Below are 22,900 nucleotides of genomic sequence, written 5' to 3' on the forward strand. Positions count from 1 at the left end.
TTTCATTATTGCAACAACCCTGTGAGTTGATATCATTATTCCCAATATCAGGTGAGAAAAATGAAACTCAGTTCTATCCCTCTGCAGTTCCTGTGCTCCTCACCCCTAAGCTTCTCACTATGGCAGGCACTGACCATTCCCTCCTTCCTCAGCCTCTGGCAACACACTATCCTGGATTTCCTTTTACCTCAAAGACTGCTCCTTGGTCATCCTTTCTCCTTCTCTGCTGGAGAGACCTAGGCTTGTCCTAGGACCCTGTTTTTCTGTTCACTTCCTCCCTGGGTCATCTCTTCAAATATCACCCAAATTCTGATGTGTCCTAAATGTATTCCTCTGGACTTGACCTCTAGACTTATATTGTATAACCAGCTGTCCTTTTGACAGCTCCATTTGGATGTTTAATGGACATCCCAAACCTAACATTTTGAAAAGAGAACTTCTAAATGCCACCCCCCACTGCCACTCCAGATCTAGTAATCCTCCTCCAGATTTGCCCATCTGGGTAAATGACGCCACTCTCTTCCCAGCCACTGAGGGAAAAAGATTTAGAGTTAAACTTGATTCCTTTCTTTCCTCACCTCCCACGTCCGTCCATCAGCAAGTTCTGTCGCCTTTGCTCCAAAACATGTGCTGAGTCTGTCTGTTTATTTCCATCTTAACTATTTCACCCTAGTCTAGCATCATATCCCACCCCCAGATCTTGGCCTAGACTCTCAACTGTTCTCTGCATCTCCCTACAGCAGCCCGAGTGAACTTTTTAATATGTAAACCAGATCACATGTCCCCATCTCCTTGTTTAAAACCTGTCAGTAGCTTCCTACTGAACTTACAATAAAATACAAATTCCTTATCCCGCTTGGAAGGGCTGCCTTGTTCTGGCTCCAGCCTGCCTCTCTGATTTTCTTTTTTTCTTTTTAAATTTTGATTACAGAAAAGTTTAAAGATATACAAAAGTAAACAGAACCCCTTTCTGTACCTATCAATACTTATTAACTCATGGTCAACCTTGTTTCTCTGTATCTCCACTTAACCCCACAACTTCCAGACATCTTATCATTTCTTCTGTAAACGTAGATTAAACCTCTTAAAAAATAAAATATAACCATAATATTATCATACCTAAAAATGGTAAAGGCTAATTCCTTAATGTCATCAAATATCAAGTCAGTGTTCAAATTTCCAGTTATCTCATAAATGTCTTTTTTTTTTAACTGTTTGTTTGATTCAGGATCTAAATAAGGTTCACACGTTATGATTATTGATATGTCTTTTTAATCTTTTAAACTATAGTACCCTCCATCTCTTTCTCTTTTAATGGCCTTTGCAATTTATTGGTTGAAGGAGCTAGATCATTTAAGCAGTGTTTCTTAGTCTGGATTTCACTGATTGCAACCCTCTGCTGTGGTTTAACATTTTACTCTCTCTTCAGTTTACTGTAAATTGGTTTTTGGCTCTAGAGACTAGATTGGATTCAGGTTTGATTTGTTTCCTTTTGGGGGGGACAAGATTACCAGGTGGTGGTGTAACTAAGCTTACCCCTCCCATCCTTGTCCCACCAACTTGAGCAACACTGGCCTCTGTCCTGCTCTCCTTAGGAGCTAGTTCCAGCCTCCCGGCCTTTGTAGTAGCTGTTTCTTCTTACTGTAACACTTTCCTTCCATCTTTGTATGGTCAGCTGCTCCATGTCATTCAGCTGTCAGCCTAAACATCATTCCTCAGAGTGGCCCCTCTGGGACATCTCTGTCTGCTTTGTAGCACTTCTCACCACCAGGCACTATATATAATATTTATTTCCTGGCTTGTTTACTGTCAGCGTCCCCTGAACTAGAGCATCAGCTCCCTGGGAGCAAGAGCCTCATTTTTCATGGTTACAGCTGTGTCCCCACCGCCTAGAATAGTGTCTAGGCCATGGTAGGTGCTCAGCAAATATTTGCTGAGTGGGATGCCTTCGTGTTGGTAAGGTGCTACCTCTCAGTCACATGATTCTCTGTATACTCAGGCAACCAAAGGAGGTACCATCAAAGCTTCTTCAGGATTCAACGCTGCTGAAGATGCCCAGAGTCTGAGGAAGGCCATGAAAGGGCTCGGTAAGTGTCCCACAGGAGATGAATCCTCCCTCATGTGTTGTGCATCACAGAGTCACAGGGAGGGTGGCATGCCCATGGGCAACTGTGAGTAAGTCTCCCTTTAAGAAAACACAATGGGAACAAGTTGGCTTTTCAAGACAAATTGGATGGGGTAAGGGGGTATTAATTCTTCCCTTTAATAAAGAATTTCAAATTTAATGCACTCATTATGGATTTTCCCAATTGTTTAAATCTGCTTTGAATTACAACATTATGAATCTATATGTAAAACTTTACAAAGTTATTTGTTTTCTAATTAGTGCTGGTATATGTATAATGCCATAAGGTTTACAAAGCACTTTCACAAACACTATCTCATTGGGTATATGCAACAACCCTGTGATTTAGTTAAAGCAGCTATTACTATTGTTTTTTTAGCCCCACTTTACAGATGTGAAACTGAGACCCAGAGAAGCCAAGTAATTCTCCCAAAGTCACGTAGTAAGTGTAACTGAGTCATGGCTCACACTTGGCAGAACCCGGTCTCGAGCTCAGGCCTGCCAGCTCTAAGTCCATGGTCTTTCCCTTGAGTCCCTCTGCTTGTTGCTGCGGTGACAGGCACAGCTGCGACAGCACCGACATGCAGTGTGTAGAATTTTATGTGAGAAGGCTGGTAGTGTCTTCTAGTGCACTACCCTCCAGTTAGCTCCCTGAGGACAAAGAGCTCATGCTGGGTGGTCAGTCATATGGGATGCACTGCAGGCTACCCTGGCCCAGTCCCTACCTCTAAGACCTTGCCTGTGTGGACTTCTGGCCAGGGAAGTGTCCCCTGCTTCTTAGGTGCAATTAAAACTCCTTGAGGTTTGGGTAAAAACACTTGACCATGAGACCTTATTTCCCGGTCTTTCTATCAAAAAGAGTACATTTTACTTAGCTTCAATGCCAACAGTAACAACAACAGTAACAGCAAATGTTTATTAAGTTCTGCTTTATAGGTCAGGCATAAAGATGGATGCTTTACATGGATTATCTGTTTTAATCCTGACAGCAGCTTGTTTTTCTCATGAGAAGCTGAGATCTAGGGAGGTTAGCTAACTTGCTGAAAGTCTCATAACTAATACGTGGTAGAGTCAGGATTCTAAGCAATTCTAGGTAGTCAGTCCCAGGCATGTGACTTCAGGGCTGGAAGTTAAATCACTGTGCTACCCTGCTGCCCACCCCTGAACAGAACACTGTCCTGAATCTATGTGTCTTTCTCCTCATTTTCCCTTTTTCATAAATAAAAGATATTTTATAAATAAATATAATATTTTATATTTTATAAATAAATAAAAAATACTGGGCCCACCATTTTTTAAATTCAGGTTTGTCCTAATTCTTGGTATATCACAAGGACACTATAATTAAGAATGTGGAACACATGGCATTCAGAATCCTCAAAAAGAGAGTCAAGAGACATTTGGCACAATCAACCCTTGTTCAGTGCCTGCTATGGATGGGTCTACATGCACAGGCAGACTGTTGGAGGAGACGAGGATAATAGAATCTTGTCCTTGTGGTTAAATAATCCATGGCTGCTACTAGCATGGCTAAGATATGCACAGAAATACGTATGATCAGTTCATAACATGATAGTGATAGGAGGGGCACAAATAAGATCCCATTGGGGTTGAAAGGGAGGAGATTACATTTCATTTGGGAGCATCAGGCAAAATTTCATGGAGGATGTAGAACTTGAGTCTTGGGAGATGAGTTTCAATAAACAGAGCTAAGAGTGAATGTGTTTCACATGAGTGGAATAGCATGAGCTGAGGGCCTAGGGAAGTCACAGTGGATAAATGGAAAGGTGGCTTGCAGCAGGAGGTCCTCGGAGTAGGCTGGTTGGGAGCTTTCTGAGAAGACAGGTACCAAAGGGTGGTCCTGGGGGTGCTACTGAGAAAGCCACCTATAGGATCAAAGACATGGAGGAATGTTGCTTTGCCTCCCACGGATTTGTCACCCCTCTTCCCCTGGGTGACAGAGCCGCCAAAGATTACTCAAAGCCCATCTCTTTTGAGCAATGAGAAGCGCCAGAAAGGGGTTAATCTCCCAGAACCCTCAAGATAAAGGCATTCCTTCCATTTGGGAAATTAACCACGAATTGGGGTTCTCTTCCTGCATTTATTCTCCAGACCAAGAAGTTACAGGAAGAGACACAGGTGAGGTTTTGCTAAGTACAGTTTAACAAGTTTTACAATAGAAGCTGGTAACACTCAGTAAAAACAAGTCAGATGACATTCTGTTAGGCAATTAAGTGATCCACTAACAAAGGCTTGATTTAGCCAACATTTCTTTTCCCTCTAGCAGCTTTTTAGTAACTTTACATATCAATTAGTAACTTGTCTGTCTTAGAACCAGCAGCTTTGCTGTGTTACGATTCTTATCTTGCAACAGAGATTCAATGCCCTGGGGGAAATTTCCTGTCCTTTGCAAGGTCAATATTTGAAACTGTAAGGCTTTGGAAAACCAGGCCCTGTGAGGTACATTTGCTATATGAATCTTCTACAGAGGGATGGCCCAAAGGCACTGGCCAGTGAACAAGAAATGCCAGAATCATGATGCTAAATGGAGGGGGTTAGGGAGGCATGTAATCAGTAGATAGTGATGAAGGTGGTCAGAAGAATGGGGTATAGTACGGTCGGGTAAAGTACAATCATTCAAGAGCGAAGTCTGAGAATTTGGCCGCCTGTTATCCTTTTATGTGGATATTTATAAAACTGAGTAGGTTAATATAGAATCTCAAATGCAAGACTTTAGCGCCTATAGTAAATCCAGCAGGTGATGGGGAACCATTGTGTACTTCTGAGCAGGGGAGGGACATTGTGACAGTTTTTCTTTAGGAAAATGAATCTGGCAAGACTCTGGGAAGATCAATTAGGAGGTAAGAATACTAGTTAACAGGCTTTTGCAGTTGTCTAAGAGACCCTGACATCCTGAATTTTAATGGTAGGGGTAGGAATTAAAAAGACGGGACAAATGAAAATAAGGTTGTAGAGCAAGATTTTGCATGCCTTGGCAGGAAATTTGAATGTGGAGGAAGGGAGAGGATAAAAAAATCAAAGTTATTTTGAGGGCTCAGTTTTGGCCGACTAGAGGAAGGGTGGCGCCTTCCACAGAAACGGTGGGCAAGCAAAAGGCACTGGCCTTCTCCCCCCAGCTGAGAGCTCTGAAGGAAAAAAGGGTGATTCTGTCACCCCTTCCCCCTTTTTTTTTTTTTACAAGAACAGAAAGTAGGTCCCTAAGGTATGTCAACTTAAAGGTCTATAGCTTCCTCCTTACTCCTCACACTTTTCTGGATCTCTAATGTTGCAAAGAATAACTATGGTGAACCTATGTTTTTTTCATTTCTCCCTGAAATATTTCCATAGAATCATTTCTGTAGCCCATCACAACTCCCCAGATAGCATAAACAGTGAGGAATCAGAAAACTCACCCAACATACATGAACATCCAGCTGTTATAAAGATAAGGGGCCAACTCGAAAAATCAGAATAAAGTCCCTTAGTAGTAGCTGTTGCCAGAAATAGGCAAGTAACACTTAGGACATTTCTGATTTGTAATTCATGATTTAAAGTTTGGTAGGCTGTTGTATCATGGGAATTTGTTGGCAGTTATAAAAATCGAACCATTTGAGACTGGGAAAGACAGCTTAGAAATGAAAAACACAATTACAGGTTTTAAAACAAAGTGCAGCAAGTAGTTGATTTAAACTGCAAAATGCCAAATCAGTGAATTAAAAGACAAGTTTGAGTTGTTTCAAATCTCAGAGGAAATGACAAAGAGATAAAAATGAGGAGAGAAAAGGCAAGAAAGTGGAAGACAGATCTAGGAGATCCAAAAGACATAATAAGAATTCCAGACAAGGGAAAGAAAGTGATCCCACTTTCTTTAAACTTTTTTAAAAGCTTTTTAAAAAACATTTAGTAAGTGCTGGACACTTAATTATTTTATTTAACACTTGGAGCAGGACAATACTATGATCATTCACATTTATAGATAAGGAAAACTACTGCTTAGAGAAGGTAACTATTTTGTTGAGTGGTAAACAGCTAATTAAGGGAGAGGTTAAGACAAATTGAGCCTCTGTTTCCCAGTAAAATAGACAAACCCTCGGAACGGGACCTCTTTTCTTAGAAAGCTCTCTGCATTTGTTTGGGTAACTCCAGTGTCCCCTCAGGAACCCACTTTCTCATTACTCTCAAATCACAGTCACTCGCTGTCTCTACTTCCCCCTAGGCACCGATGAAGACGCCATTATTAGAGTCCTCGCCTACCGCAACACTGCCCAGCGCCAGGAGATCAGGACGGCCTACAAGACCACCATCGGCAGGGTAGGCCTCAGCCTCTGCTGCTCTGTGCGGGTGACTTGTCAGGCAACAGGAAGCAGGGCCTCTTTCTTGTTTAGATTCTTGAAGTGGTCCTGGGTTTTGAAAGATGGATCCTTTGTCTAGTTTAAAGATATCCTTGAAAACAAACAAAATGGTTTCAATATATGTTTCCCCTGCTACACTTATCCAGAAGAGCCTCCAGCGAGCTCTTGATTCACAGCCCTCAAGGCCAGGCTTGGTCCCTTCCCAACCAAGTCTTTGCAGGGCCTTGGTTGTTGTATGGGCTCAACCGCGTCTCTTTTGAGCACCAAGCAAGGCTGAGTGTCCAGAGCTGCTCCCCTTGCCCTGATGGCTTCTTGTAGGCCACTGTGGACAACGACTCTCCAAAGTAACTAAAATATTTAAATCCAGTATGATTTAAATAGGCTCTCCTAGGATTTAAGGTCTATTCCAATTCCATTTGTAGCATATATCCATTCTTTTGATGATCCTCAATTGAAGGACACCCCCTTAAATTCTAGAATGGGGCTTTATGTGCTTGTGCATTTGTACATTGTCTTTTGTTTGTTTATTTGTTTTGGTGGCTGGTTGGTATAGGGATTGAACCCTGGACCTTGGTGTTATCTAGCTCACCGGCCAGCCCCCTCTGTGTACATATTTTGGTAGCTTATGCATTCAGAGGTTATTCAGTCACCATGTTTCCCCTTTTGGTTTGAGTCCCACACCACTCAGGAACTCTTTCTTTCACCTCCATTTTCAATGACTCATTTATCAGAATCATTCCACCCAGTCTTTTCACATCACTGAAAACCCATCTGTGTGGTTACTGAGAACCTTTTTATTGAGGAAACATTAATAGGGAGTGTCTCCAGGTCTCAGAGTACAGTAACTCTGTAAGTGTTCCTGTCCTCTAGATACTTTACAGTCAGACTGAGGCTGCTTCCCCAAAACAGCACTAAACTGCTGAGTGGGGCAGGGCTGGCTCAGCTGTTCCCCAGGGCATCCACAGGCAGATCTTGACTGTACCCGGGAAGGAATGGGATTCCTCTGATCAGAATTGCTCTGTTTGCTGGACATTGAAACTCTCCTCCATGCCCAAGGAAATTTAATGAGCACAAATAGGCATGTATGTGTATACTAGAGACTTAAATGGTGTTGCCACATGCATTTGGGGTTGATATTCAACTTCAGAACTCACCTAATCTAATGGTAGTTTGTTAATATTAACAATTGAGCATTAACTTGTTCATTCTTTCACTCATTATGTATGAATGTAACAAAAATATACACAATAGATTAAAATAGAGTGTCGTGGAATCAAGTTTGTGAGAATTAGAGATCTGGATTTGAATTAGCTCCTTATTAGTTAGTTGCTATTAAGCAGGTTCTTAAAGGAAATGTGAATAAATGTATTTAGAATTTGGTTCTTTGTCCAAATAATTACATTTCTATGTAGGAACTGAGCCTTAAGAAGTAATCATGAATGACCACAAAGATAAACTAAATGTACTGTGTAGAAGAATAGAAACAGGAGACTGGTTGAAGGAATTATATTGCATCTATATATAGAAATCTTTGCAGCTGTTAAAAATGTCATAGGTGAATTTTGACTTGGCAGTATATTCAGGATATATTGTTAAGCAATACAATTAAGTCAGTGTTTATAAAAGTTTTGATTGTGAGGCCCCTTTATAATCTTAAATTATTGAGGACCTTTTTGTTTTTGTGGGTTATACCTATTAGAAATTAAAATGAGGACATTTAAAAATACATATTTGGTAATTTATTAAAAATAATAAATGTATTAAATATTACTATAGATATTTTATGAAAAATAGCTATATATTCCAAAACACACAAAAAATTAGTGAGAAGATTGGCATTGTTTTACATTTTTCAAATCTCATTAATGTCTGCTAAATGTAAGACAGCTGGATTCTCATATCTGCTTCTGCATTCGATTCGGTGTATATGTGGTTTTGGTTGTTATATGAAGAAAATCTGGTCTTGTACAGATATGTAGTTGGGAGAGGGATGAGTATTTTAATAGCTTCTTGACATAATTGCAGATATGCAGATATGTCAAGTAACTTTAGGAAAACTCCACTGTATACCTTTGAGAGAACGACTGTTGAAAAGGCAGAAAATGAGAGCCGGCCTTTGGCTCACTCTGGAGAGTGTGGTGCCGATAACACCAAGGCCACAGGTTTGGTTCCCTATATAGGGATGGCCGGTTAGCTCACTTGGGAGAGTATCATGCTGACACCACCAAGTCAAGGGTTAAGATCCCCTTACCGGTCATCTTTTTTTAAAAAAAAAAGAAAGAAAGAAAAGGCAGAAAATATTTTAATGTTATTATGCAGATAGTTTTGACCTCGCCAGCTCCCTGAAAGGGTCTTGGGGACCCCAGCCATCCCTGGACCACACTTGGAGAGTGGCTGGTGTAACTTACTGTAGCAGGTATGCAGAGCAGGTTTCTTGCCTTGCAGGACCTGATAGACGACTTGAAGTCAGAACTGAGTGGCAACTTCGAGCAGGTGATCCTGGGGATGATGACGCCCACTGTGCTATACGATGTGCAGGAGCTGCGAAGGGCCATGAAGGTTCGTGCTCCTCCTTTCACACTCTCACTGCTGCTAGTGCAAATACTGATGCGCTTTCTTGAGAAACTGTGACAAACGTTCCGAGAGTGGGTAAAGTATAGGAGAAACATTTTCCTTCATTTATGACAACTTGAAAACATTACATTATTGCAACTATAATTTAAAAATTGTTTTCCAAAAAGTTATGGAATCATTTGCTCCTTCCTGTGGCTCAACAGGGAGTGATTACAGTTGTGCTTTTGGTGCAGTTCCAGAAACTTCCTTGTCATGTTAGCTACTTTTGAGATACATATCTTTATGACTGACACCTTGGGGGCCAAGGGTTCTCGGCTTCCCTAGATGACCAATCCACTGTGCTCTAGCTGGGGCCTGCCGATTTTTAATGACCAGGTATGGAAATGTGAATACAATTACCCTACTCAGCCATGGCAGTACTCATCCTTATGGAAGGTTCTGGGCTAGGCTCTCAGAAAGCAAAGAGGTAACAAAGTCTTTGCCAGAAGATTCTGCCCTTCAGAGGAGGTCAGGGAAAGACAAAGCCCCCAGAGGGCAGAAACTGTGCCTAACCCGGCACAATAACCAACACAGTAAACAGTCTAGAAATGTTAGTTATTACTAATAATAATTACAGTAAACACATCGGGTTTGGGGCAGGACAATTAAAAGTTAACAAGTTCTGTTGCTAGAAGCCTGCAGATTGTCTTTACTCTCTTCAGACTCATAGCTGTATTCCTTCTGTATCTGGGACTCAACTCGGAAAGTGGCTCATATCGTCCATCTTCTCTGGTTTTGTGTTTAGGGAGCGGGCACAGATGAGGGCTGCCTGATTGAGATCCTGGCCTCCCGGAACCCCGAGGAGATCCGGCGCATAAATCAGACCTACCAGCAGCGTATGTAACATCCTCAGTGGCCCTGGCTGAGGTTTCACTGTGATCTGAGACGAGACTAGCAGCGGGTGGTTATCACACGTTAGACTCTTCATAGAAACACTGACCCTGAGGGATCCTTAGTGGCAAGCTCTGCTTTGAGGCAGATGCCTGTCTAGGCAAATGACTGCTTCTTAAGACTTTTCAGGGGAAGGCACCGCTCTACTTAGGCTACCCAGTGCAGAAAGTTAGAAAGTTGTTCCTTATTATCAAGCAAAGAATCAAAGGAGCTTGTTCAAAAGTGGTGGCACCAGCAAACCCCAGCATTCCGAGGAATGGCCTGGAGGGGCTGTCTGGCCCAACTTCTTACCTCCAGACTGGGCTGTATATCCTCCAGCCATCTCAGAATGACAGCCATTTACTTCCCTCTTAGAAACCTTTAGAGGACGATATGTATGAGGAATCTTTTAAAAAATGCAGTAAGAATATAACAAAAAAAAGCCTAGACGTTTAGATCCCACATTGTTTATTCAGTGTTATTTATATTAGCTAAAAACATCCAACAGTAGCAGTTTGGCTAAACAAAATATGGTACACTCACACAGCGAACTATTATGTAGTCATTAAAACTTATATTGAAAAATATTAAGTCAAATTAAATGGTGTGGTATATATAAAATGAAAAAGACAAGTCATAAGATATAGTGTGCGCTGGTCTGAAGGTAGAGTTAACACAGTCAGTTACAAATTGAACTCCTTGCTCTAGTCCTTCTTTCCTTCTCACTGCTGTACCTGACTAGTCTTTTTTTTTTTTTTTTTTTTTTTAAGATGATGACCGGTAAGGGGATCTTAACCCTTGACTTGGTGTTGTCAGCACCACGCTCACCCAGTGAGCAACCGGCCATCCCTATATGGGATCCGAACCCGTGGCCTTGATGTTATCAGCACCACACTCTCCCGAGTGAGCCATGGGCCAGCCCTGTACCTGACTAGTCTTAAAAAATAAGTGAACAGTACGCTATCATCTCACTTATTTTGGTGGCTGGCCATTACTGGGATCCAAACCCTTGACCTTGGTGTTTATCAGCACCATGCTGCAACCAACTGAGCTAACCAGCTAGCCATGATCTCATTTTTTTAAAGAAAGAAAAATAATATGTGTACGTGGGGCAAAATGCGGAAACATACGTACCAAAATGTTATTAATGATTATTATTTATGGGTGATCAGATTATGGTGTTTTTCCCTCTTCATTTGATTTGTTGGTTCCCAAGTTTTCTAGTCAACATGTATTACTTTTTTAGAAAGAAAATAACACAATAAGAGCTTTTTGGTGAGTGTTCAGAGCAGGAGATTCCAAACTTTGGGAGTTTGGGTTGAGCACCCAGATCCCCATGTCTACCCAATGCAGGTTTTCTCCCCTGAGGGCTGTGAAGCTTCTCTTGGGTAACCTCTCAGAACCTCTCCAGTGAGAGATGTGGTAGAAAAGGCCCAGGTTAGGATTTGTGCTTGACATCCCCTTCCATTTGCCCCCAAACACTGTGCAGAAGCTCTGCTCTGGTTATCTTCTATCTGTGACTCAGCCGTAGCCATTCAATAGCTGCTGTTTTCTGCATCACTGAAAACTATGTTCAGAACAGACCCCTGGACAGTGTTTCACAGAGGGAGGATCTCAGCCCCAGCCTTCTCCACCCTCCCATTTTAAGGAACAGTAATATCTTGTTTCCACTATAATGACAAGATAAACTTTTAGCATTTCATCAGAGTTTAGTTTTTGAAAAACTGTGTGTAGGGTGGAAAACCTCATGAGCTGCTTTGGGAAACAGGCTGGTCTTGGAGGGGACAGAATGCTCTGGAGTATGTCATGTGTCAGGCAGGACTTTTTATTCTGATGTGGCTAATTTCACTCTCTTGCTAGAATATGGACGGAGCCTTGAAGATGACATTTGTTCTGACACGTCATTCATGTTCCAGCGAGTGCTGGTGTCCCTGTCAGCTGTGAGTCACTGCCTTTGTCGGCTGCTTCTGGTGGGGGGTGGGTTTTATTGTAATGCTCTCTCCCCCCTTTACCAGTCTTTCTCATCCTTTCAGCTCCCCAAATATGGATATTCCCCATGTCTTGTTCTTGGGCCTCTCTGTTCTTTTATCTTATTTCTCCTTCAGAGACTCTGGCTAGTCATGTATGTCCACCTGGTTCTACTTTAAATCAGTATTTATAAGTACCTAATACATGCCAGGAGTCCCTATTACTCAGTGCACTGAGTTAGGAACATGATTAAGAGGCAGTTTCTGTGCTTTAAGAGTTTAAATTGTCATAAGGGAATATATGAGGAACACAGGTTGCTGTAAGGGATGAAAAGATTAAGGAATGTAGTAAAGAACACTTGAGAAATTTTGGTTGCAGAAACAAAGAAAAGCCTTCATGGCAGAGATGCTGGTTCAGAGAGGACTTGGAGGATCACTAGGATTTCAAGAAGCAGAGATGCAGGTGGGTGCGTTCCAGGCAGGAAACACAGGGAGTGTTCAGGGAACAACTGGCTGAACAGCCAGGCTGGTAATTCCAGAAGCAAGGTAGAAGGATGAACTGGAATTCTATGTTGGGAGGAGTTTACGCTTTATTTGGAGAGCAGTAGGGAGCTGCCAAAGATTTGGGACAGTTGATGACGAGATGATGATGATGATGAGAGTGATACTGATGAACTGCATTTTCAGAAGAATGATTATGCAATAATGATGTGTAGGAGCAGCGGCGAGGAACTGGAGGCTGGGAGAACAGGTAGGAAGTTACCTCATATTCCAGATGGAAAATAAAGCAGGACTGGGCTAGGGTGGGAGCAGGGATGCCAGCAAAGAGAAGGTGGACACTCAAGATATTTCACCTGAGTTCCCAACTTTATCTTTATCCCTGACCTGCTTCCTGAGTGTTAGACTCTCGTTTCTCACTGCTTTTTGGATGTTTCATTGTGGATATTCTACCATCACCTCAAATCAGCCCTCCTAAACTAAACCTGCACTCATTCTCCCTCCAAACCAGCTCTTCTTCCTGACTTGCCTGTTTCTGTTAATATTGTTGCTGTTCTTCCAACACTCAAAACAGACCCCTGGAAATCATCTCCAACTCCCACCTCCCTCTCGTCTCTGATGTTTACTTAATAATGCCTGCCTGTTTCTCTTATCTCCTTCCCCTGTTTTCTTTTCCTCCCATATTTATCACTGATGAGCCATGCCTTTGCCACAGACTATCGAGGCAGCACAGCAGTACAAATAGCCTAACAAACTAAAGGAAAGTAGCCTGCATTGTTGCTTTTTAGCCTTCCTCCAAGGCTTCAACCCTGCCCTCCTGTGAGCTGGCATTGGTGAAGGGTGGAGGCATTTCAATGTGCTCCTTGAGTCCCACTGCTGCAGCTCCCAGATTCTCTCAACTCTCTCCTGTTCCCAGACCCTTTTTGGTAGAATTGATCGATGTAGATTTGCCAGTTAGGAAGACATGAGGCAGCTGGGAAGATACAAGGAGCCATGGGGAGGTGGGGAAGGGGTGGAGCTAGTGAGCTAGTGGAGGGAATAGTCAACAAGAAGCATTCAATCCCTTCCCCTTCCACTGGCAGAGACACTTGTGCAACATTAAGGGCCACAGCATGGCTCTCCCTCTGGTTGGTAATGTTCTCTAGACACAGCTCAGAGCCACGGTAATAAAGCAAGCACATTCAGAGGACATCTGTCCTCCCTCCCTAGGTCCAAAGCCTCACCCCTTGTGGCATTTTGTCTAATTACCTTATCCTTGAGTTGCCAAGCCTTCTGTCTTAACAGTGCTCTCCAAATCTTCATGGATACTCTCTCATTGTCTTTGGTTTGTTTTTCTCATCCTCAGGGTGGCAGAGATGAAGGAAATTATCTGGATGATGCTCTCATGAGACAGGATGCCCAGGTTGGTAGAACTGCATCTTCTTTCTTCCAGTTTCCATCTCTTCTTTCAGTAAGACAGGCCTTTGTTGGTGTACAGCCTCTTATATTTCTCTGCATATTGGCCAGGCTAAGATATATTATGAAAAAAAGATTCCCACAGATAATCTTTGTTTCTTGCAGAGGTACCTTGGGCTTGGGGTGGCACTGGACATCATAATATATGCTCTCCTGGGTTCCAGGTTTCTTGACACCAAGACCATGGTGTGGTGATCAAGGGAACCACTGAATGTCTTCTGAGTCAGTTGGAGGTGAAGGGACCTGCCTCTGCTTTGTTCACTGTGCATTCTTACTTCCCAAAGAGAACATTTGGTAGGACCTGTGTAAAACAGCTGGGCACAGTATATATACCCTGTTGGGTAAAATTAATACCAAACCCCAGGAGGCAGTTTCTTCCCTAATACCCAGCCCACTGATGGTTGCCCTGGCACCAACCCCTGGTCTGATTAGCTGTGGCCAGAAAACACTAATAATAGCTAATAAAAAAATGGGTCCTTTCCAGGTAATAAGTATATCACTGAATCCTTGCAATAACCCTATGAGGTTAGTATTGCTATCTCCATTTATAGACAAGGAAATTGAGGCTCAAAGAAGTGAAGTTCCTTGCTCAAGTTTAGACAGATAAGAAATGGCAGATCTGGGATTTGAACCCAAGCAATTTACATCTAGACCTGTACTCTTAACCAATACACAGCCATAGAGAGGGATTTAGTCCCATTCAGTGTGTGAGATACAAACCAGTATGGTTTAGGCAGAAAAGAATCTGTTGCTTCCATTAGAAGGGAGAGGAGTATGTGTGTGGTTTGGGCTTCTCAGAGCACGGCATAGAAGCTGCATGACTGTTTATGATTTAGCCTTGGAAATCATAGAGTCGCTTCTGCCACACTTTATTGATTGAAGCAGTATATCAGTCAGGGTTCTTCAAAGAAACCAATAGGGTGTGTGCATGTATATATAGGTAAATTGATTTATTATAAGGAATTGACTCATAAGAGTATAAGGGGGAAAGTACTGAGATCTGCAGGGTGAGTCAGCAAGCTGAAGACCCAGGAGAGCTGATGGTTTTGTTCCAGTCTAAGTCTGAAGGCCTGAGAACCAGAACAGATGGTAATAACAGTCCTATACCAAGGCGAACAGGCTCAAGACCCAGGAAGAGCTGGTGTTTCAATTCAAATGCAAAGGCAGGAAAAAAAACCAATGTCTCATTTCAAAGATAAGCAGGCAGGAGGAGATTCTCACAGAAAGGTCAGCCTTTTTGTTCTATTGAGTCCTTCAACTGATTGGACAAAGACCACCAATATTAGAAAGGCAATCTGCTTTACTTGATATATTAGTCTGTTTCTGTTGCTTATAACAAAATACCTGGAACTGGGTAATCTGTAAGAAAATGAAATTTACTGCTTATAATTTCAGAGGCTGGGAAGTCCAAAGTCCAAGGAATTCATTTGGTGAAGGCTTTGGTGGCGGCGACAGTGACACAGGGGTCTCACATGCAGAACATGGCAGAGTGGAGAGAGACTAACCTCTTATGTGCTCTTTTAAAGCCCTCAGAACCATGCCTCTGACCACCTTATTAATCATTCACTACGGCATGGTCCTACAATCTGATCACCTCATCAAGGTCCCACTATTCAATTACCATACTTCCCACTCTCAGCAGTTACAGTGGGGATTTAAGCTTCAATGAGGTTGGGAGGTGGGGAGCTTCCAACCTGTAGCAGTCAGTCTACAGATTCAAATGTAAATCTCATCCAAAAACACTCTCACAGAAACACCCAGAATAATGTTTGGCCAAATATCTGGGCACCCTATGGCCCAGTCAAGTTGACAAATAAAACAAATTATCACAAGCAGTCACAAGCCGACTGAGATTCAAGTTTAAGAAGCATTGAATTAGATTAACTCTTTGAGCTCTTCCAGCTTTAATTCTATGATTATGTAAATTGACTCTAAAGCAGTGAGGGAATCAGAGAAAGAAGTGAAGAAACAGAGAAGATGGAGGTAGATCCAATGAGTGACAATATGTCAGTTAAGACAGATTTTTCAAAGACATGTTTCAAAGGAAGACATACAAATGGCCAACAGGCATATGAAAAAATGCTCAATATCACTAATCATGAGGGAAATGCAAATCAGAACCACACTGAGATATCATCTCACCCCAATTAGACTGACCAGTATCTAAAAAGACCGAGAATAACAAATGCTGGTGAGGATGTGGAGAAAGGGGAATCCTCCTACACTGTTGGTGGGACTGTAAATTAGTACAGCCATTATGGGAAACAGTATGTAGGTTTCTGAAACAGCTACACATAGGACTACCATATGATCCAGCAATCCCACTTCTGGGTATACCCAAAGGAATGGAAAACATCATGTTGAAGGGATACCTGTACTCCTAATGTTCACCGTAGCTCTATTTGCAATAGCCAAAATATGGAACCAACCTAAATGTCCATTGACAGATGACTGGATAAGGAAATTGTGGTATATATACACAATGGAATACTACTCAATCATAAAAAAGAACGAAATTCTGCCATTTGCAGCTACATGGATGAGCTTGGAGAAAATTATGTTAAGTGAAACAAGCCAGACACAGAAAGAGAAATACCACATGTCCTCATTCCTAAGAGGGAGGGGGGAGGGAGGGAGGAAAGGAAAAGAAAAGAAAAAGAAAAGACCACAATAATACATGGATCCTTCAGAAGGAGAGAACAAATCTATGGTTACTAGAAGTGGGAGGTGGGGAGGGAGAGGGCAGTGGGGAAGGACTGGGTTAAGGGGCATAAATAATAATTATGATTTGTAATAATGAACATGCTAATAACATTGATTCAGTCAATGCATGTTATACACAGGTGATGGTAGTCAATGTACCCCCCAAAATATGTGTAATCAATCATACTTCAATTTAAAAATTAAAAAAAAATTTTTTTTAAACATTTTTTTAGAAGTCCATTTTGAGAAATTTAAGAGGCCAGCTATTTACTATAAATGAACAGTAGTTTTGATTTATCAATAATGTAGTTAAAGTAAGCAGAATCAACTTGTCTTTTTTTTTTTTTCTTGGTAGCTAGAGTCAACTTCTTGTATTCTTATCTTGTTGGAGCCTAAGCAATTACCAATAGTGTCCTGGTTCTACTGTGAGACCTTCTGTAGCCTCAGGCACACAGATCATTCTAGAGCAGGGCTATCCAATCGAACTTTCTGTGATGATGAAACATTCTACATCTGCACTGTCCTATACAGGTAGCCACTGGCCACATGTAGCCAGTGAGCACTTGAAATATGGCTAGTGTGACTGATGAGCTAAATTTTAAATTAAATTTAATTAAATTAATTTATCTGTTTATTTTTTGACAGCTGGCTGGTAAGAGAATCAGAGCCCTTGACCTTGGTGTTATCAGCACCATTTTATTTAATTTTAATTAATGAAAATTTGAATAGCCACATGCGGTTAGTGGTAACTGTATGGGACAGCCCAGGTCTAGGGCATTCCTCTTAGCTCTTAAGATAGAACTATGTAGTCTGCATATAAGGAATTGCTGGTGTTTTCCTTGATTCCCAGAGAGGTACTGTAGGGTTCCATTAGTCTTATGCCTAAGGAAAAATTCTGAGTCAATTCCACTCACCACCACTACCACTTCTATCGCCATCACCAACAAAATAAAACTAAGCCAGCTCAGTTCTCTGAAGTTCTAGAAATATTTGAATTTGTCCTGGCACATTCTCTTTGGTGTTTTAAACTTGGGCTTTATTTGGCTTCAGGACCTGTATGAGGCTGGAGAAAAGAAATGGGGGACAGATGAGGTGAAATTTCTATCTGTTCTCTGTTCTCGGAACCGAAATCATCTGTTGCATGGTAAGGCACTTACCTCACTTCCCAAAGGAACTATTTGACATACAGTGAAAACTGTAGTGCCCATAATTAATCGGTAACCTTTTCCCTTTCACTTGGTACAGAAACTGATTGTACTGAACCAGGTTAGGTTCTTACCTTAGAAATGTATGAATCCAATAATGTGCATGAGGGCTAATTTCTTAAAGGTTAATTATGAATAATTAGTAGATATACAACATATTCATAGAAGTTTAGCATTTTTGTTTCTAGGACACTGACCTTTATAGTCAGTCCCTTTAAAGCAGCCCCAAGACTTCCATTTTAATTTAGTTACTAAGAAAATAATTTTCAATAATCAGCAAGCAATAAAATAGAAATGTTGGTTGATATTTATTACTGTTTAACATCCAAGCTGTAAAGCTAATAGAAGTGATTTCTTTAGAGATTATGTTGCATAAGATGAATACTGGATAATTTCAAATTTTATTTCCTATGTGTAATGTTTCTAATCTGTTTCTGATAATTCTAACCTTTCTAATGTGCTTTTAACTTCTTTTGGGGAAAGATACTATACAACTATAGAATATTTGTCTTTAGGTTTATATTCTTCTTGTTAACAGCAATAAGGATTTAACAAGATATTTCATCTTTTATATAAGCTTTTTACATCATAATTACATCATAATTTTATAAACCCACCATGCCCTTATAATCACATATACGGATTTACAAAGCTTGTGGGAAATTTGAGAATGAGTTTGCTAAACTGAAAACATAAACAAAGTAATTGAAAAATACAACACATTTTGAAATTGTAATTATTTCAGATATTACATAGTGACAAAAAAATAGGTGATTACTCCTGTGAATATGTGTCATGGGCTACCATGATATGGACCAACTTTTGACTCAGCTCCTTATTTCACTGCCTTCCCTTTCCCGATTACAAATACCGTATGTAACACAAATCTCCCCCTGCTGGTATTTTCCAAGAACTGCAGGTCCTCAGAAGCGGATTTAGTGCATAAAAGTACGGAAATACGTTTGTAGGAATTTTCACTCCTGGGCACAAGTCAATAATTGGGCAGTTATAAAATATCTGCTTGTAAGCCACTGGGAGAAAATATTTTAAGCACTATTTGGATAAAGAAAACTTCATAATTTTCTTACCAACCAACAATAATGGTGAGGATTCACAATAACTAAGGTTTCGTTAGTGGTTTTCTATCTTCTAGTGCAGTGCTAAGCAAATTATAAGCATTGTTTCGCAGCATCCTAATGGAGTAGTCATCATTTTCCCTATTTTACAGTGGAGAAAACTGAGGCTTAGAAAGTGTGTCAGTTAGATTCTTTTATTCCAAGAAACATACGCTGACTCCAACTTAAGTAGGAAAAGAGGAAATAATATGGAATGGGACAAGAGAGAAAATGGAAAATACTGGTGGCTCACAGAATTGAAGGAGAGCTAAATAACTTCAGGAAGAACAGAAATCAAAGCAGTTTTGGGGATCTCAGTAGAAGAGAGTCATGGATTTTATTTCTAAGGCAGAGTTTCTGAAGTTGTCTCCATTAAAAATGCTGATTCCTAAATCCCTACTTCAGACTGGCTGAATTAGAATCTCTGGGAATGACACCCAGGAAGTTTAACAGATTTCCCAAGTGATTCTTATGTTCTTTGAGGGTAAAGATGACTCAGTGCTTTTGGCCATCCCCATGGTTTGCTCAATTAAAAACTTCCAGAAGGAAAAAAAAATTCCCAGGAGGATAAGTCTGATGGGTACTGACTGGGTGAACTTTTTTGATAGAGGTTATGTAAGAGGGTACTGCAAAGATTTGTGGAAAAATAGAATTAAAGACAATACAGTCTTTCCATGAACTTTTTGAAGTACCCTCATATGTTGTTTGGTTATATATGGTGTTGGGTATGGGTGTCCCTTGTTTGACAGCCCTGTGAAAATCAGATTGATGGGGAAGGGTGAGACAGCACCCCAAAGAAGGCAGTGCTAAGAAGAGATAAACAGGGGCTGGCTGGTTAGCTCACTTGGTTAGAATGTGGTGCTGATAAACACCAAGTTCAGGGGTTCGGATCCCTTACTGGCCAGCCACCAAAAAAAAAAAAAAAAAAGATAAAGCAGATATCTGCCCTAAGAAGGCTCCAGAAGGTGACAGCAAGAGAGGAAAACATATCCATCACATTCAAAAATAGTTGGCAAAAAAGCAAAAAAATGTAATTATGTTAAAGTCTATTAAAAGATGCAACTGGCTGTTATCAAATGTGACTCAGTTTTGAAGAGGTTGAATTGCTCTAGTTTTGATGACCCAAAAAGACATGAACACACAGGTGATTGCCAAAGTCAAAATTACAAAAAGACACATTGTGCTTATTAAGGAAACTATGAAAAAAGAAAGCAAATGTCTCCAGAGAGCATCTCCATTTTATTGTGAGGAAAGAGGGTCCCAGATAAGGGAAAGTACTTGTCTGATGTCCTCCAAGAATCACAGTATTCCTTCCTCCTCAACTTGGGCTCATTCCACGGTACTATATCCTTTCTGGGTTCTCATCCACATTGCTAATTAGTTTCCTATTGAGATAAGCCAAAGAATAAATAGTGTAGACTAGTTAAAAGATGCTCATTCTCTCCATAGATTTTAGTGTCCTCTATTCTTTGTTATTGATGGTGCCATTTTGTTATTATTTGCAGTGTTTGATGAATACAAAAGGATATCACAGAAGGACATTGAACAGAGTATTAAATCAGAAACATCTGGTAGCTTTGAAGATGTTCTGCTGGCTATAGGTAAGCTGGGAGGGGGTGGGGAGTGGGGAAACAAATGTCTGTAAACTTTCGTCCTTTAAAAAAAAAAAAAAAAAAAAAAAACTTTCGTCTTTGTTCATGGGGCTATAGAATTTTTTTTTCCCCCAGAAACAAAAGTTGTTTAAATCACTCATAGTGTGTTCCAGAATTTTAAAGAAGAAACGTACAACCTGATTTCTATTGTGCCACATGGTTTATATATTTTATATCTTCTGTGCCTTCATATCTCATTATATGGGAAAAGATAATACTATACTAGCTGCATCTTGCAAGTCTGTGAATGGTTAGAACTAGTAACTGTCGCATATGGTAGACAGAGTAATCATCATTTTGAAACTATATGCTGCTTTGCTTTGATGGCCATTATTAATTACTTCTTCAGGAACTTGATGATAGATTGAGGGTACTTTTCTTTGAAAATGCCCAGAGCACAGCCTGTGTTCATGAAACATTGTTTGGCTAAAATTTACAATGTATATTGACAAAATAAAATTTAAAATAATAATAATAATAATAAAATAAATAAATAAAATTTATATGGCAAAGCAATCAAAAGCTATTACTTGATAACTTGCAGAAACAGAGGGGACAACTGTCACTTTTCTTTCCTCAGAGGTCTTATCTGTAATCTTTTCATTTTTTTTTCTCGACAGTAAAGTGCATGAGGAACAAACCTGCATATTTTGCTGAAAGGCTTTATAAATCTATGAAGGTAAACGGCCTCCTTTTTAGCATTTGAATGACTTTGGCATACCTCATGTCTATGTTCTTAGGCTTACTTATATCCCCCACCCAAATTTCAGCCTGAAATATCCAAATCAATTCACCAAATTGGATGATGAAGCACTTAGCTGAGTGCCTGCTAGTAATAATACTCGGTGATATTTACTGAGTGCTTATGATGTGTGGATTGCCGTTCTTAAATGCTTTATAGTTATAGATTAATTATATCCCAACAACCACTCTATGGGGCAGGTACTATTATTAACCCATTTTACAGATGAGGAAAGTAAGGCATAGAGAGGATATGCAGTTTACGCAGGGTCCTCAGTAAAGGAGCAAGGATCTAAACACTGTGGTCTAGCTCCAGAACCCATACTTCTAACCCTGCATGGTCTTCTATGCAAGCACCTGTGCTGAGAACCTTGCGAGAGGTGCAGGAAAGATCAAAATGTAGTCCTTGCTTTCAAAGAACGTTTAGCCTTGTGGGGAAGGCAGGTATGTGCAAACCACCAGTAATAATAAGATAGAATGTAAGCCAGTAGTTGAGGACCCAACACAGAGGAAAGCGTATTTTTTTTTTTTCCCAATATTTGTTTTTTGGGGGGTGGATCCAAAAACAATATATAAAGTAGTTGGTATATATATATATATATATATATATATTTTTTTTTTTTTTTTTTTTTGTCTTTTTTCGTGACCAGCACTCAGCCAGTGAGTGCACCGGCCATTCCTATATAGGATCCGAACCCGCAGTGGGAGCGTCGCCGCTCTCCCAGCACCGCACTCTCCTGAGTGCGCCGTGGGCTTGGCCCAGTAGTTGGTATATTTGAGCAGGACCTTCAAGGAAGTTTTACATTGGAGGATTTTACATGGTGAGAGGGAGGGATGAAAAGGCTGGGAAGGAGAGGATGACATTCCAGGGGGAGGAATTGTGGGTGAGGCAGGTAGGCTGGACAGCACAGGTGATGTCTGTAGAAAGGCAGAGGGAGGTGTCCTCTGATCAGAACATAGAGTGCTAGGGGCTGGCCCCGTGGCTCACTTGGGAGAGTGTGGCGCTGGTAGCGCCAAGGCTGCAGGTTCGGATCCTATATAGGGATGGCCGGTGCACTCACTGGCTGAGCGTGGTGCAGACAACATCTTGCCGAGGGCTGTGATCCCCTTACTAGTCAAAAACAAAACAAAACAAACAAACAAAAAAGAACATAGAGTGCTTAAGTTGTGGAGAGCCTTGAATACCATGGTAAGGAGTGAGGCTATTCCTCGGGCCTCTAGGGTTGTGGAGCAAAGGACATCATCAGGAGAGTCAGCCTAGCCTTACCTTGATTGGCTGAAGACGAGGACTATCTGAAAAGCAGTGAGGCTTTCATATGCAAGAATCTTGTTTTCTTCCTTAGGGCTTGGGCACAGATGATAACACCCTCATCAGAGTGATGGTTTCTCGAGCAGAGATTGACATGCTAGACATCCGGGCAAACTTTAAGAGGCTCTATGGAAAGTCTCTGTACTCTTTCATCAAGGTAGGTCACAGCAGCCTTGGCCCAGGGGAAGGCACTGATGAATGGATGGGGCTCTGACCTGGCATTTAGTACTTCTTGTCACCTCCTTCCTGGCGTACATCATTCCCTTTAATGATGGTACTCTACCGCAGAAACTTC

The 22,900-nt window shown here is 41.0% G+C and overlaps 1 protein-coding gene across 1 annotated transcript in view; it reads left to right on the plus strand.

Moving 5' to 3' along the window:
- Nucleotides 1–22,900, plus strand: part of ANXA4 (annexin A4) — a 66,653-nt gene that overhangs the window by 40,088 nt on the left and 3,665 nt on the right. The window contains exons 3-12 of the mRNA XM_063078085.1: nucleotides 2,000–2,087; nucleotides 6,342–6,436; nucleotides 8,923–9,036; nucleotides 9,836–9,926; nucleotides 11,821–11,900; nucleotides 13,771–13,827; nucleotides 17,634–17,727; nucleotides 20,409–20,504; nucleotides 21,176–21,234; nucleotides 22,640–22,762. Coding sequence (XP_062934155.1) covers nucleotides 2,000–2,087; nucleotides 6,342–6,436; nucleotides 8,923–9,036; nucleotides 9,836–9,926; nucleotides 11,821–11,900; nucleotides 13,771–13,827; nucleotides 17,634–17,727; nucleotides 20,409–20,504; nucleotides 21,176–21,234; nucleotides 22,640–22,762 — 897 coding nt within the window. The remainder of the gene's footprint in view (nucleotides 1–1,999; nucleotides 2,088–6,341; nucleotides 6,437–8,922; nucleotides 9,037–9,835; nucleotides 9,927–11,820; nucleotides 11,901–13,770; nucleotides 13,828–17,633; nucleotides 17,728–20,408; nucleotides 20,505–21,175; nucleotides 21,235–22,639; nucleotides 22,763–22,900) is intronic.

Source organism: Cynocephalus volans, chromosome 14 (assembly GCF_027409185.1).
Source record: "Cynocephalus volans isolate mCynVol1 chromosome 14, mCynVol1.pri, whole genome shotgun sequence".
Lineage (NCBI taxonomy): Eukaryota > Metazoa > Chordata > Mammalia > Dermoptera > Cynocephalidae > Cynocephalus > Cynocephalus volans.